Raw genomic sequence first — 14,263 nt, 5'->3', positions numbered from 1 at the left:
CCGTTTAGAAGCCGTCGCGTGCAGATCACAGATCGCAAATAGCCAACAACTTTTCATAGACTTGGGGAAAAGATCTCTGAAAGCTGAAATCGAATTCGCGGGAGCGTTAAATCGCGAAGAGGTAGCGGTATAGTACCAAAAAGTGTGTGTGGGGAGTGAAAAGAAATGGGCAAGTGGAGATGTTGATCGGCTGAAATGTGCCGGAGTGAAGAGTTGTAGATGAAAAACAACAACAAGTGCGTGCGAATATTGAATTGACATCGAAACTCCGTTAAAGAAAAAATAAGGCGAAATATCAAAACCCAAAAAAAAGATACAAACAATAGATTGTTATTGTGGCTGCTGAAAACGAGAATGAATCAATAAAACCTTTGAAAACTAACAGTAAACTTGAAAAGTGGCACAGCATCAGCAAAAAAAAAATACCAAAACAGAAAGAGATTTTTAGCATTTCATTTAAATATGGTTAGTCACCGGAAAGAGTGCCTACTGTGGCTGCTGATCGCCATTAGTGGCTGCCAGCTAATTGCAACTCAGCAGCTGCAGGGGCCACCGCGTCCCAGGGGGCGTATACGTATTGCGGATATGCAAATTCCCGCTTCAGCCGGTAGTGGAGCATCTGTGAATCCTGCCTTGGGAAACTGGCCCAGTCTGCCCGCAGGCGGTCCCATCAGCTCCACTGTGCACACCCACATCCCGCTGTTGCGCGAGGAGAGCGCCCCCCTGCCCGCCACGCCCAGTCAGGAGGCGGTGGTGTACGGCAACTGGAAGCCGGAGCATCCGGAGAAGCCCGAGAATTCGGAGACGGAACTGGAGTCGGATCAGCAGCCCAGGGAGCGCGTCTACGGGCGGCTGGAGGCCATGCTCATGGGATTGCCGGCGGATGGTAAGATTCGGGCAGTCCAGTCGGTCTTCTATTTACATTTCTTCGGATAGCTAAAATTATACTCTAAACGATTGCTTGCTTTGATGGCTTTTATTTATAGATCCATTAGCTAAGATTCTGAAAATCCGATGTAAAGCGATATATTTATTAATGTAGCCCATATAACTGGAATAACTTAAATTTTTGTGCTACAAAACACAAAATAAATCAAAGCACTTTTATAAAAAAAAACCGTCCCTAAAATAATATATAATAGATTTGAAATATTATAAAATACTACTTTTTATTTCAATTTTAAAATTTTATGGCTGTTTACGCAGGCTGTTTAATATTTATATTTTTATGCAATCCTGGGCTTTGTTTTTCTTCGAAACTTAAGAAAATACATCACGCTTTTCTTTATTACTCTGCGTGATGATTTATTACTTGTAATAATTGTTGTTTTTAGTACAGAATATAATTGAATGAATTCGTTCACAACTTTCATGAATACTTTAATATCATATATATAAATATATAAAACACGAAATTTAAATAAAAGTTATAGGTTTATATAAAAATATTTTTAGTAGTGTTGTTTTGTTGTTATTGTCTTGTCTTGATTTATTTAAAGCATTGTTTAAATTTTCTTCTTAAATGAATTATGTCTATACCACAGGTGTTGATGCCAAGCCATCGAGTTCCAGTGAAGAGCTGACGGCTCCCATTGCGCCTGGTGGGTATCAGAACCCCTCACTTGTCCAGTCGGCCAGCTTCGAGAGATCGCCGGAGAAGCACGGACGGCGAAGGATTACCACCCAGCAGGCGCCCCACCAGTTCGAGGTGGTGAACAACACGGATCCGAGGCTGAGGGCCATGGCCAAGCAGATCAACGAGTCCGTGGAAACGACGACAACAACGAAAACTCAGAGGAACTCCCAGCACTCCGGCGACGACAGCTGGATGCCGCTGCCGTATCCCTATCCCTACGACACCACAGTGCCAGCGCCTGCGTCCACGAGCTCCTCGATGCCGGGATTCATGCAATCCTCGGTGGTGCATCCACCGGCACCCACGCAGGCCACTCGTTCCACGGCGGGACTACTCAACTGGCCCACTGACTTCATCGACAGCACCGCCCGAGCACCGGCGAGCACCGAAAGGATGGACGTGGACGGGAGTCTCCAGGTGAGCATCGACAGACGCGATGAGAGCGTCTCCGATCCGGCGGATGAGTACAAGTACTACGAGGACTCGCTCAACTCCGCCCAGATGCACAGCGAACTGAGTGTGCCGGAGACGGTGCCACTGAATATCACCCGGGTGGGCCTTCCCTACGAGGATCGCAATGCCTCCGAGGAGCCGACCATTTGTGTGCCACTCACCGTCTCGGAGACATCCCTCTCCTCCGACAGCATAGTGCCCCAGGTGGTGGAGGTGGAGCGGGTCTACTGCTTCCCGCTGCCCAAGGTGGAGGTGCGACCGGGTCATGTGCGTCCGCAGGTGGAGCAGGTGACGCGGGAGCAGGAGATCCCCGAAGCGGATATGGATTTGCAACCAACGGAGTCGGCAATGCCCGATGATTTCACTGCCGGAGCCAGTCGAAGATCACTTGGCCACCTCACACTACTCCTCATCGTTGGCTGGAGCTTCTGGCCAGGATTAAGAACTTAGAATTAGGATCGCTTGACCTAAAAACAACTCAGGGGATATTCGATATCTACAATTATTTAAACATTAAAGCTAAGCAAAAATATTAAGTTCAACTACGGTTTATGTTTTATTTGGACTGGCGAAATGTGAGAGCAAGGTAAGTAATTTAAATTTCCTTATTTTGGTATTATTACTAAGGTATTTAAGTAATCCAGGAAAACAATTAAAGTTGTTTTTGATTTAGCTTCGCAGAAAAAGTAAAATTATATGTTTGTAGTCCCGCTACTCACACATTAAATTATTCATATATACATTTTCAATGGCTTTGCTATATTTACAATTTTAAATATTATTTAGTAGCTTAAAAATACATTTTTGGAACCCATAGTTCCTAAACACACGACTATTTTTAGTTAAGAACAATTGATAGAAAAACCATTACAACACAGTTTAAATCATTTAGTTTATATTTACATTTGTGATTAGCAACGTATTAAAATTAATCAGTACGAAAGTGATTACTATTAAATTAAGTGATTTCGCAGTTTTCAAACCTAACGACTACTTTGATTAGATTAATTCATAAGAATTTACTTTCTACTATTAAAAGAGTTGTTCTTTCCAACGGGCTGATAGTAGCATATCGCTATCACTTAGCTATGGTTCAGCTCCTTTTTCGCAACATGCTTCGTCCAGCAAGTTTTCGAGTCTTATCAAATCCAGCGCAAGACCAAACTATCTCAGCTATCTTTATATGTAGTTTTAATAAATGTCAAGGTTTCTAGCGAGAATGCTTACATAATTTTGATCTTGACAGACGATTCTGATTATAAAGCGATAACAGTGATGTACAGTCAATGTGGGCTTATATTGCCTTCTTCCTTTAAGTTTAACATAAAACGTGCTGCTAAACTTTAATACCCACAATCCATTATTTTTCAAATTAAAATTAAAAATAAGAGCAAATAAACACTAGTTTTTTCTTCAGCATATCTTACTTTATAGCTCATATCATGCTGATAAGCTAAAAGTACTTTTTAAACGAAACAAAACAATTGTGTTCCCTCAAACAATATATGTTGTATATTTTTTAACATAATGCTTGCTTATAAGGAAACTTTCTAAGATATATTATATTTTCATTGAAAACGTTTACGTATATATTTCCAATGTATATTTTTGTTCTCTAACCCAAATTCTCACCAATCAAAAAGTCTATTGTGTTTTTTAACTCATTTTATTCTTAATTGAACAATTTTTTAAAGTAGGGCAAGACAATGTTTTTAACCTGAAATAAGTTAACTTAACAGTTGTAAATCAATCTATTCTCTAGTCCCTTTTTTCGCAACGAACTCTTCCCGTGCCGCACGGCGTAACGTCTTTCCATTCGGATTGGCGGGCAGCTTGTCCGTAAACTGAACGCCAGCGTGGAGTTGTTTTTGAATCGAGGGCAGCCTCTTGGCCACATGATCCGAAATGTCCTTTCGGGTGATGGAGGATCCCTTTCTCGTGACCACCAGTGCACCAGCTGCGTCCCCCTGTTGCTCATCGTAGATGCCGATGACGCACACTTCCTCCACCTGGGGCAGCTCTGCGATAACGCCTTCGATCTCTGAGGGCCAGTATTGATTGCCCTGGTACTTGAGGATCTCCTTTTTGCGATCCACCACGTACAGCAAGTTGTCATCGTCAAAGTAGCCCAGATCGCCGGTGTGCAACCATCCCTCGTGGTCCTGAGTTTGTTGGGACTCCAGGGGATTTCCGTAGTAACCCCTCCAGGGCAGACCTGTGTGCACATAGATCTCGCCCGTCTCATTGTAGCCCTGATTGTTACCCACCTCGTCCACGATGCGTATTTTCACACCTGGCATTGGTCTGCCTGCAGTGTTGACGTTTCCAAGTCCCATGTTCAAGGTCACTCCACCCGTTTCGGTCAATGCATAGCTAGAGATCAGCATCGCAGTGGGACACAGATCCTGCATTTTTTTCAGTGTGGTCATAGACGTGAACCCACCTCCGTAAAAAACGCATCGAATGGAGGCCAAGGCTTCCCTTTTGGCCCCCGGGAAACTGATCAGGGCGGACATGTAGCGAGGTGGCAATACGACCATGTTGATTTTGTACTTCTCCACGAGCTGTACAAAGCTGTCCGGAGCAAAGGGTTTATCAGTGATAATCCGAGTGCTGCCGACCACAGCGCTTAACAGGAAAGCAGTCAGGCCACTGTACCAATCCAGACCACTGGCAGAATATATGACCGTTTCGCTATTCATCATACTGCCGGAAATACAAAATAACAAATAAATTCTCTGTTCTTAGAAACGTATATCACAAAGACTCACATAGAATCCAGGAGAAGAGATCGATGGGAAATGCAAACGGCCTTGGGCAAGCCAGTTGTACCCGATGAGCATAGAAGGGCCGCAGTCTGGTCGCCTCCTTCTTTCAACGGTTCTGGTCTACAGTGAAACTCTTGTTAATATTCCAAGATCTAGAAGTATCAATTTCAGGCACTTACTGGTAGAACATTTCAGTTTCGGTGGGTTGTAGAAGGCTATCAATGTGGGGCACTCCATCAACAGGATCAACTACTGTAAAGATCTCCGGCTGCCATCCTTTTGTGGCTGCACGCACCTTTTCGTACTCCTTGCCATCGCAGAATATCACAGTTGGTTTGGTTATGGAGAAGACGTGAGTCAGGGTGGCTAAAGTATAATGTTAAAAATTATTCCTAATGTTAGTTAGATTAGCCATTGATCACTAACCTTCGTCCGAGACAGGATTCACCGCTTGGAAGGGAGTTGCATTGAGCAGGCAGGCCAGTCCCACGGGCATCACATACGTGGAGTTCCTGGCCGCAATGCCGATTACGTCCAGGTGCTTCAGACCCTTCTGCTTGAAGGTCTGGGCAATTCGAATGGCCCAAGCAATGGCCTGTTCGAAGGTTACTGCCACGCCAGCCACATCGTCTATCTGAAAGGGGGTGTTATCTTTAAGTTTTGTCACTATAGTCACGCGATTGAACTCACCTGGCACACGTTCTTGGGAAAAGTCCTCATCACTTTGCATATTATCTTGCCGACAGACGTCTCAACGGAGTACAGAGGAACCCGTTCAGCTCCACTCCAGATTCGCTCCTTCGCATCGTAAGTGACTGGTAACTCCATTTTGTAGATGGTGCTTTGCAATCGCAGTCAAAAGTACTACTGACGCTCTCTTTCGGCTGAACCTGTATTTATAGTCTGCCTGAGCTTTAAAAAACGGCAAGTAAAGGATGACCTGCATCAACTACATCATATCTAATCGGTAAAAATATTTCACTATGGAAACTAGGGGATAGCTACACCTAAAAGTTTTCGTAGCCAGTGATAAGAAGGGCTACGGAGCTTTGAAAGCGACAACGATATTCAACATCTCTACCCTTATTTCACACAAATATTGATAAAGGCATGTCATGTAAATCGAACTAGAGCCATAGTTTACGGCCTGTTACTCAAAACAAGATAAGGGTGCCGTTCAAAGCACTTGTAATCTATAAGTGCAGGCCACTTGAGCTACCAAATATAATCGCTTAAGATCAAAATATTTTTTTTACTTAGCGTTGAAAGAGTATTATCACCTATTGATAATTTTAATTAAAATCCAAAAAAACTTTAATAACTTTTGATCTCATTTGTGAAAAAATGATTTGTAAAAACATACTACGTCAAAAACAGATACAGTTCTAGCTCTGATTTACTGATATATACAAATAGCGTAATAATTCTTATACGGCACTTATTTGTATCTTATCAATTGATTTAAAAGAATAAAAGGCAATACTAAGCGTAATCATAAAAGCTTGAAATCATCCGACTTGGCCAGAGCTTTATCATACGCATAAGCGATTTGATAAGGTACTCGTACTCATTCATTAAATTGCATTAGATTAATGCGAACTTATTTAACACTTTATTATTCATAATCATTTTGATCATTTTAACGTATATATTTTTTTAAGTTTCGTGACAGTACAAACCCTTTTGTAACCACCACTGATCCCCAGTGGTATTGAATATGAAATGGATTAAATTCCCTTTGCAGATAAGATACAATTTATTGGGCTCCGAAGGTCACCCCGCTGTCGAGAGCCCCCTTCAGCCACAATTCGTTCTGAAGTATCTCCCAGCACTTGTGATTAAACTAGACTATATTGTGTGTGCGGATCGTTGAGATCTCACTTTTTCGCTTCACTCTGGGCAACGAACACGTCGCGTGCCGCCTTGCGCATGGTCTTGCCATTGACATTGGCGGGCAGTTTGTCGGTGAACTGGACTCCGGCCCTCAGCTGCTTCTGCGCGGCGGGCAGTCGCTTGGCCACGTGGTCGGCTATCTCCTTTGCGGAAATGGTGGCTCCCTTGCTCCTGACCACCAGAGCCCCGGCCGCAGTCGCCCTCCCGCTCATCGTAAATACCAACCACGCACACATCCTGCACCTGGGATAGCTCGGTGATGACGGCCTCGATCTCGGTGGGCCAGTAGTGGAGACCCTGGTACTTGAGGATCTCCTTCTTGCGGTCCACTATGTACAGGAAGTTCTGCTCATCGAAGTAGCCCAAATCGCCGGTGTGGAACCATCCCTCGAAGTCCTGCATGCGACGCGTCTCCACGGGATTGCCGTAGTACCCGTTCCAGGCCTGACCCGTGTGCACATAGATCTCGCCCACATCGTTGTAGCCCAGGTTCTTGCCATCCTCGTCACGATCCGAATCTTGATTCCCGGAATGGGTCTGCCCGCCGAGGAGACGTTGCTGATCCCGATATTGATCGTGATGGCGCCCACCTCCGTCATTCCGTAGCCCGAGTTGAACATGGCCGTCTTGCAGATTTCCTGCGATCGCTGCAGAGTGGCCAGCGAAACGGATCCTCCGCCGTAGTTGAGGTGCGTAATCGAAGCCAGGGCCTCTGGCTTGGCATCCGGACAAGTGATCAAGGCGGACAGATGGCGAGGCGGGAGCACGGCATAGTTGATCTTGTACTTCTTCACCAGACCCACGAAGTACTCGGGGGTAAACCCTTTGTTGCTGATGATCCGTGTGGCTCCAAACACGGCGCTGAAGACGAAGGCCCACAGACCCGTGATCCAGTCCAGGCAGCTTCCAACATAGATGACCGATTGGCTCGTGATTAGCCTAGTATGGGATTTAATTGAATATTAAATATTTTCCTCAGGGTGTCAGGAAGGCAGACTCACATGCTGTCCTGGATGAGTATGCTATTGGAAATGCAGACAGCCTTGGGAAGACCAGTAGTTCCAGAGGAGCACAGAATGGCTACGGTTTGGTCGCCACCTTCCTTGAGTTCTTCCGGTCTAAATTATCCATGCTACTAATCATTATCTTATCTAACAAAAAGAACTGTAGGTACTTACTGGTACATCCTTTCAGTGGTTGTGGGATCCAGCAGGGTCTCGATGCTCTGAACCCCTCCAATATGATCGGTTAGGGTGAAGATTTCCGGATGCCATCCCACGGTAGCCTTATGAACCTTCTCGTATTCGTTTCCATCGCAGAATATTAAGGTTGGCTTGGTGATCGAGAACACATGGGTTAGGGTTGCTAAATAGATTAAGAGCGATATATATATAAATATAGTAGTTAATGTATCCAAGACCTTATGCCAACCATCATCCAGAATAGGATTAGCCGAGTGAAATGGGGTCGCATTCATCAGACAGGCCACTCCAAGGGGCATTACATAAGTTGAGTTCTTGGCCGCAATGCCAATAACATCCTTGTGGTTAAGACCCCTCTTCTTGAGATACTGGGCTATCCGAATGGCCCAGGTTAGTCCCTGCTCGAAGGTCACCGTCACTCCATCCACATCACAAATCTAGAGGGTATTGTTCAGCTGAGGATATTCGATTTTATTAGAGGACAAAACTAACCTGACAAACGTTCTTGGGCCAGTTCTTCATGTTGTTGAAGATGATTTTGCCCACGGAGGTGTCATAGTTGTATATGGAATTGCGCTTGGCTCCACTCCAGACTCCATCCTTTTCGTTGTAGGTAATGGGTATCATAGCCATGTTGTGGTTTCCTCGAAGAACTTGCTCGCCGTCAGAAAATGCAGTAGACTGTGGTGCACGCGGGTAAGTGTAGTTCCATTTATAGGGAGCCAGAACCCTGGGAATCCAATCTTGATAGACACCTTGAGTGGATCCACTGCAAGTGGCTAACACCTGTACCATCTTATCTGTGCCTGCAGAAGATAGTGCAGCAATGTAATTCGGCCCAGGCCATGACTGCCTAATACCCTGCTCCAAAGTCTCGAGGTCTTGAGTCTATAATCTAAGTACATTAATCCGCGTCGTTGTTTTCCACGTCCACGAAAAATTCCAGTTGGCTAACGCCACTTCTTAAGCTGAAGTTCCTGCTAATATATCATATTTTATGCTTGTACCACAAATTAAGTCAACTTAACTGAATTTACTGGGAACTTAGGTATCCTTATAGTGGATTTAATATGTAAGTGGTTTTCAAAAAGGCTCCTAGCTGAATCTAATCTTTCCCATTGAATGTTAAATCGTAGCAAAAGAAAATCCCAAGTAAACAGCTTTTAAGTGCCGTTATAAATAGGGAAAAACTAATCAAGTGCAACACCTGACCATATCTGATTCAAATCACGCAAACTATACGACTGTCCAGGAAGTAACACAGTAATGCGATCATTGGCATTTACTCATGAGATTTGAACGCGATCAACAAGTTTTATGGGCTTATTAATCCTTTCGCTACCTCGCATTCCTTGTCAGTAAAACCCTTGTTATTGTCACTAGGGTCGCTATTTAATTGCCACAAACGTCTTAGATGTTCATGTATTGTATAAACCTCAATCTTATTTTTCTATTGTTTTTTGTATAAGCAAAAAATGCTTAAAATAACTTTTTGAATATTTAAATAAAAAGTAAATGTTCATAGTCAAAATGTTATCCAGCGGTCTTTGTTTTTGAGCCTCTTTCAATTTCCATTTTAAGATTGTTTAAATTTAAAACAGCGGTTAGATTTGAAAGATCTGGCAACTCTTCGAGCGGTCCGGCAGCTCTACGAACAGCTGTCCGATCAGCTGTCGTTTCCCGCAGCCCTGGTCCCAAAAATTTCACGGCCAACAGCCAAAATTTCGTGGTCAACAACGCGGAAGTCTCTAGTTTTATGTAATGTTTAGGTGACGAGGAGAAATCTCCGATCTTTGCGCTAATTGTCCTGCAATGCTTCACTACCACCTCGGGGTCGTGGTCCGCTGCGCGCGGCACAAGCCGCTGTTGCTGTGGGCGCCCGTTTGCCACAAGAGTTTCCTCAGTCCGCTGAAGGAATACGAGGAGCGGGTGAAATCCGGCCAACTGATGACCGACGACAGGCAGTTCCAGACGATGAAGGAGCTGGACGCACTTTACCACAAGATTCAGGGATATAGACCCAGCTACAAAACTAGCGGCGGTGGCGGTGGGGGCTTCTTCAGTTCCCTCTTCGGCCGGAAATCCTCCGAAGACGACGATCAGGATGATCCCAACGCCGGCAGCCACGCTCCTCAAGGACTCTACCTTTACGGCAGTGTGGGCGTTGGCAAGACCACGCTAATGGACCTCTTCTTCGACTGTTGCACTCAGGTAAGTACTCTGATTTAAGTCCTCGAGGGAGCAAAATAACCTGCCCATTTGGATTTTAGATCGATCGCAAGCAGCGCGTCCACTTCACCTCGTTCATGAACACAGTGCATACCCGCATCCACGAGGCCAAGAAGGAACAGGGACCCGTAGACCGGGCCTTCAACTCGGAGAAGCCCGCACCGTTTGATCCAACAAAACCCGTGGCTGACCTGATTGCCCGCGAGTCCTGGCTGATTTGCTTTGACGAGTTCCAGGTGACGGACATTGCCGACGCCATGGTGCTCAAGCGCCTCTTCACCCACCTCTTTCGGCACGGAATCGTGGTTGTGGCCACCAGCAATCGTCATCCCGAGGATCTGTACAAAAACGGCCTGCAGCGCACGAACTTTCTGCCCTTTATCGGGCTGCTTCAGCGGCGCTGCAAGGTGTCCCAGCTGGATTCGATCGACTACCGGCGGATAGCGCAATCCGGGGACACCAACTACTTCGTCAAGGGTCAAACGGATGCGGACGGTAGCATGAATCGCATGTTCAAGATCCTGTGCGCCGAGGAGAACGATATAATCCGACCGCGGACCCTCACTCACTTCGGCAGGGATCTGACCTTCAATCGCACCTGCGGCCAGGTGCTGGACAGCACCTTCGGAGAGCTCTGTGACCGCGTAAGCAAATGAGTGAATTAAAAAGCTGACAAATACTAATGACACATACATCCTACCAAAAGCCTCTGGCTGGCAGCGATTACCTGCAGATTTCGCAGTTCTTTCACACCGTCCTCATCCGAGATGTGCCCCAACTGACCCTGGATGTCAAGGCGCAGATGCGACGCTTTATTACCCTAATAGATACCCTGTACAATAACCGAGTGCGAGTGGTATTATCGGCAGATGTACCGCTGGAAAGTCTGTTCAGTTTCACAGGAGGTTCCAAAAGTCTTTCCGATTCCGAGCGGAATCTGATGGATGACTTGAAAATAGTGAGTGCCACATATTGATTCCATTTTAGCCCCCTAAAAACCTGTTTTAACTTTCAGAACGAGTCTAAATCCAGTTTTTTCACCGGCGAAGAGGAGCTGTTCGCCTTCGATCGCACGATTTCACGGCTCTACGAAATGCAAAAGCGGGAATACTGGGAGCAGTGGGCCAAGCATCGCTAAAACCCCATATCACGAAGCAGTAGTTCAATTAGCGCTATTAAATTATTTGTTTTCTACCTCGGTGTCGCGGAATTATTTATAAAAAAAAACATGTCCTTGTACTTATTAAATTCCCTATGAAAAATGCAATATTTACAATAGGTGCCTTTGGCAAGTATTAAAGCAATAAACAAAGTTACCTAAGCATTTTTTATGTAAACAACACTTGGTAATTGTATTTATAATCTCTACATTTAGTTACAAAATAGTTTATTTGTGACCGGTGATCTTGTAACGGTTTCGAGCTCTAAAATTATCAGTTACTTAGCGCGGTCTGGCAACGCTGCAATCAGCTGTTCGCCAATCAAATTGATAAGATTTCCATGTTTTTCGGTTGAGGTTCAGGAGAAGATTAGGGGTCAAGATCGCGTGAACGATTTTAATCTTCAAGTGGTCAGTAATCATACGAATTTACGGGCTTAACAGGTAACTAGCAACATGGATGTGAAGGAACTGGAAGTAAATAAAACCCTGCCCTTTGGTGAGTAATTGCAAAGTCCGACGAGCGTACAATCAGTAACATACATATATGTAAATTTAAAGACCCCTCGCTGCTGACGGTGAATATCTCGCTGCGACAGATCGAGGAGATCGCCACGACGATCTCCCAGCGCTGCCATGTGACCGGGGTCAATGAGATCGCCTGGGCACTGCGTGCCCTGATGCTCACGGATCTGACCACCTTGGCCGGCGATGACACGGCGGCCAATGTCCGGAGGCTCTGCCTCCGCGCCTGCTATCCCTTCGAGCCGCAGTTCTTTGACAAGTTCTTCGACCGGGCCCTCATCCCCGAGATGCACACGGCTGCCGTTTGCGTTTACCCGGCCAGGGTGAAGGATGCCTACCTGACGCTCCAGCAGTACGGCAAACTGGACAAGGTGGCCATTGCGGCGGTGGCCACGGGCTTTCCCACCGGTCAGTACGGCCTGCAGACGCGCCTGCAGGAGATCAGCCACGCCATCCTGGCCGGCGCCACCGAGATCGACATTGTGATCAACCGGCAGTTGGCGCTGGTGGGCGACTGGGAGGCCCTCTACAACGAGGTGGTGCTCATGCGCAGCGCCTGCGGGCAGCGGGCCCATTTGAAGACCATCCTGGCCATCGGTGAGCTGGGCACCATGGAGAATGTATGTATGACCATATGCTTGACCACAATCCAAATCTTATATGCCAATACCCCCTCTAGGTCTACAAAGCAGCCATGGTCTGCATGCTGGCTGGAGCGGATTTCATCAAGACCTCAACGGGAAAAGAGACCGTAAATGCCACCCTGCCGGTTGGCCTGGTCATGATATTCGCCATCCAGGAGTTCAAGCGTCGCACCTGCCAGATTGTGGGCCTAAAGCCGGCCGGCGGAGTGAAGACAGTGCGCGATGCCATCGCCTGGATGACGATGGTCAACGAGACCCTGGGAATCCGCTGGCTGCATCCCGAGCGGTTCCGTTTCGGTGCCTCCGGACTTTTGGACGACATTGAGCGCGTGGTGCGCGAGGGCGTAAAGAAACTGGAGGAGGAGGAGGCCCTACGGAACCTGCCCGTGTCTCGCGAGGCAGCTGCCGCCGAGACCTTCTGCAAGGAGCTGCGCAAGAAGAAGGAGGCCCAGTAAGTGGCGCTTCTCCCTAGCCTTTACTCACTCAGGGAGTGCATTTATTGTAGCATTTTTATACAACTGACTAAAACCTATAAACAAAAAACCCACCTATGTGCGATGCTCAACCCTAACGGGCGCCTTAAAGTTGAAGGCCATCTGCGCCGGAGCCGCCATAAGATCCTCCTCGGCCTGCTCCTCGCCGTGCTGCAGGAGCTCTGCGGGCGCGACAGTCTCCTTGTGCGGCTGATTATCGGGCATTTTTACCTGCATGTCCACCGCGAAGAAGGAGTCGTCGAAGTTGATCCGGTTGCGCTCGTCCTGCTCCAGGTACATGGCTTTGGGGGCAGTCGGTCCGCCCATGGCCTTCTCGTAGGTGTTCAGCCACTTGAGGTTGAGATTGATGTGCTTGTTGGCCGCATTGAACTTCTTTGGCTTCTTCTTTGGCTTGTCCGCGTAGTAGTTGTGCTCCGACCGCTGTGGCGGCGGAGCAATCTTCTCCATCATCCGGCTCTTGGCGTCCAGCTTGGGCTCCACATAGTCGAAGAGCGGCAGATAGAAGTTGTACGGCTGCTCCGTGGGCGGCAGCATGCGTTGCTGCGGCTGCAACTGCGGCTGCACCTGCTCCGGCACCTGGTCACTGGCCTCCGCCACGGAATCTTCCTCCAGGGCGGGTCCGAAGATCTCGCCAGCACGCCGCAGCAGGTTCTCCAAACGCTCTATGGTGATGATGTGTGGATGGATAAGCTGGACATCGTCGTGCAGCTGTGCCCGCCGAGCTGCCGGAGGCTTGGCGGCCACACTGCAGCAGAAGGCGCACAACAGCAGCTGCAAGGAGTAGAGAACTTAGTCCGGTTTCTCCAATGATCCGTGATCCCCTAGACTCACAACTAGTAAACCATGCATGTCAAATTAAATTCCAATTGCTCTGATCGATTCACTTTCGTCTACTCATAGGCAGTGCTCCAGTTAAACCACCTTCACTTTCAAAGATCTCACACGAAGTGAGGCCTCCTTGGAGCTGGCCAAATCATTTATACTGGCGCTCCGTACTGCAAACGGAAGCTCGGAAGTCTCCGCCATCAATGGCCAACAACAAACCAGACCCGGGAGAAAACTAGTTTCCCACACGAGAAATAAATATGTAACGAGCCAAACTAGATCTGCACATGTATGCCTGCACGCCAGAGCGCATAATAATGTTAATGTAACAGCGATGGCGAGGCGAGGCGATGCCAATCCCAGTGCTGGAGTTGAACAAACTGGATTTGCCAGAGACGAACCGTTTGTCACTCATAATGAGTCCAAGCCTAGCCG

General features: G+C 46.9%; 6 protein-coding genes across 6 annotated transcripts; 3 read left to right on the top strand and 3 right to left on the bottom strand.

Moving 5' to 3' along the window:
• Positions 1–14: 14 nt before the first annotated feature.
• LOC128254780 (uncharacterized) lies at positions 15–2,561 on the top strand. The gene is made up of 2 exons (XM_052984078.1): positions 15–886; positions 1,545–2,561. The coding sequence occupies exons 1-2, from the start codon at positions 463–465 to the stop codon at positions 2,537–2,539; spliced, it is 1,419 nt and encodes a 472-aa protein (XP_052840038.1). The 5' UTR covers positions 15–462; the 3' UTR covers positions 2,540–2,561.
• Positions 2,562–3,745: 1,184 nt separating this feature from the next.
• LOC128254675 (uncharacterized) lies at positions 3,746–5,711 on the bottom strand. Its single transcript, XM_052983890.1, has 5 exons — positions 5,548–5,711; positions 5,284–5,491; positions 5,037–5,223; positions 4,861–4,977; positions 3,746–4,795 (listed from the first exon to the last, which is right to left on the bottom strand). The coding sequence occupies exons 1-5, from the start codon at positions 5,683–5,685 to the stop codon at positions 3,841–3,843; spliced, it is 1,605 nt and encodes a 534-aa protein (XP_052839850.1). The 5' UTR covers positions 5,686–5,711; the 3' UTR covers positions 3,746–3,840.
• A 978-nt stretch (positions 5,712–6,689) lies between these two features.
• On the bottom strand, positions 6,690–8,652 carry LOC128255047 (uncharacterized). Its single transcript, XM_052984485.1, is given in 7 exon segments — positions 6,690–6,944; positions 6,946–7,259; positions 7,262–7,689; positions 7,752–7,868; positions 7,929–8,115; positions 8,182–8,389; positions 8,445–8,652. Coding segments are annotated over 7 exon segments (1,605 nt in total). The 5' UTR covers positions 8,586–8,652; the 3' UTR covers positions 6,690–6,734.
• Positions 8,653–9,599: 947 nt separating this feature from the next.
• LOC128254643 (putative ATPase N2B) lies at positions 9,600–11,497 on the top strand. Its single transcript, XM_052983837.1, has 4 exons — positions 9,600–10,163; positions 10,223–10,825; positions 10,888–11,139; positions 11,197–11,497. Exons 1-4 carry the CDS (start codon positions 9,765–9,767, stop codon positions 11,317–11,319), a joined length of 1,377 nt encoding a protein of 458 aa, XP_052839797.1. The 5' UTR covers positions 9,600–9,764; the 3' UTR covers positions 11,320–11,497.
• Positions 11,498–11,796: 299 nt separating this feature from the next.
• On the top strand, positions 11,797–12,964 carry LOC128254645 (deoxyribose-phosphate aldolase). Its single transcript, XM_052983839.1, has 3 exons — positions 11,797–11,839; positions 11,902–12,485; positions 12,545–12,964. The coding sequence occupies exons 1-3, from the start codon at positions 11,797–11,799 to the stop codon at positions 12,962–12,964; spliced, it is 1,047 nt and encodes a 348-aa protein (XP_052839799.1).
• A 1-nt stretch (position 12,965) lies between these two features.
• Positions 12,966–14,035, bottom strand: LOC128254644 (uncharacterized). The gene is made up of 2 exons (XM_052983838.1): positions 13,835–14,035; positions 12,966–13,774 (listed from the first exon to the last, which is right to left on the bottom strand). The coding sequence occupies exons 1-2, from the start codon at positions 13,850–13,852 to the stop codon at positions 13,058–13,060; spliced, it is 735 nt and encodes a 244-aa protein (XP_052839798.1). The 5' UTR covers positions 13,853–14,035; the 3' UTR covers positions 12,966–13,057.
• Positions 14,036–14,263: the final 228 nt, after the last annotated feature.

This window comes from Drosophila gunungcola (assembly GCF_025200985.1).
Source record: "Drosophila gunungcola strain Sukarami chromosome 2R unlocalized genomic scaffold, Dgunungcola_SK_2 000006F, whole genome shotgun sequence".
NCBI classification, from domain to species: domain Eukaryota; kingdom Metazoa; phylum Arthropoda; class Insecta; order Diptera; family Drosophilidae; genus Drosophila; species Drosophila gunungcola.
This window is presented reverse-complemented; position numbering and strand designations above follow the sequence as displayed.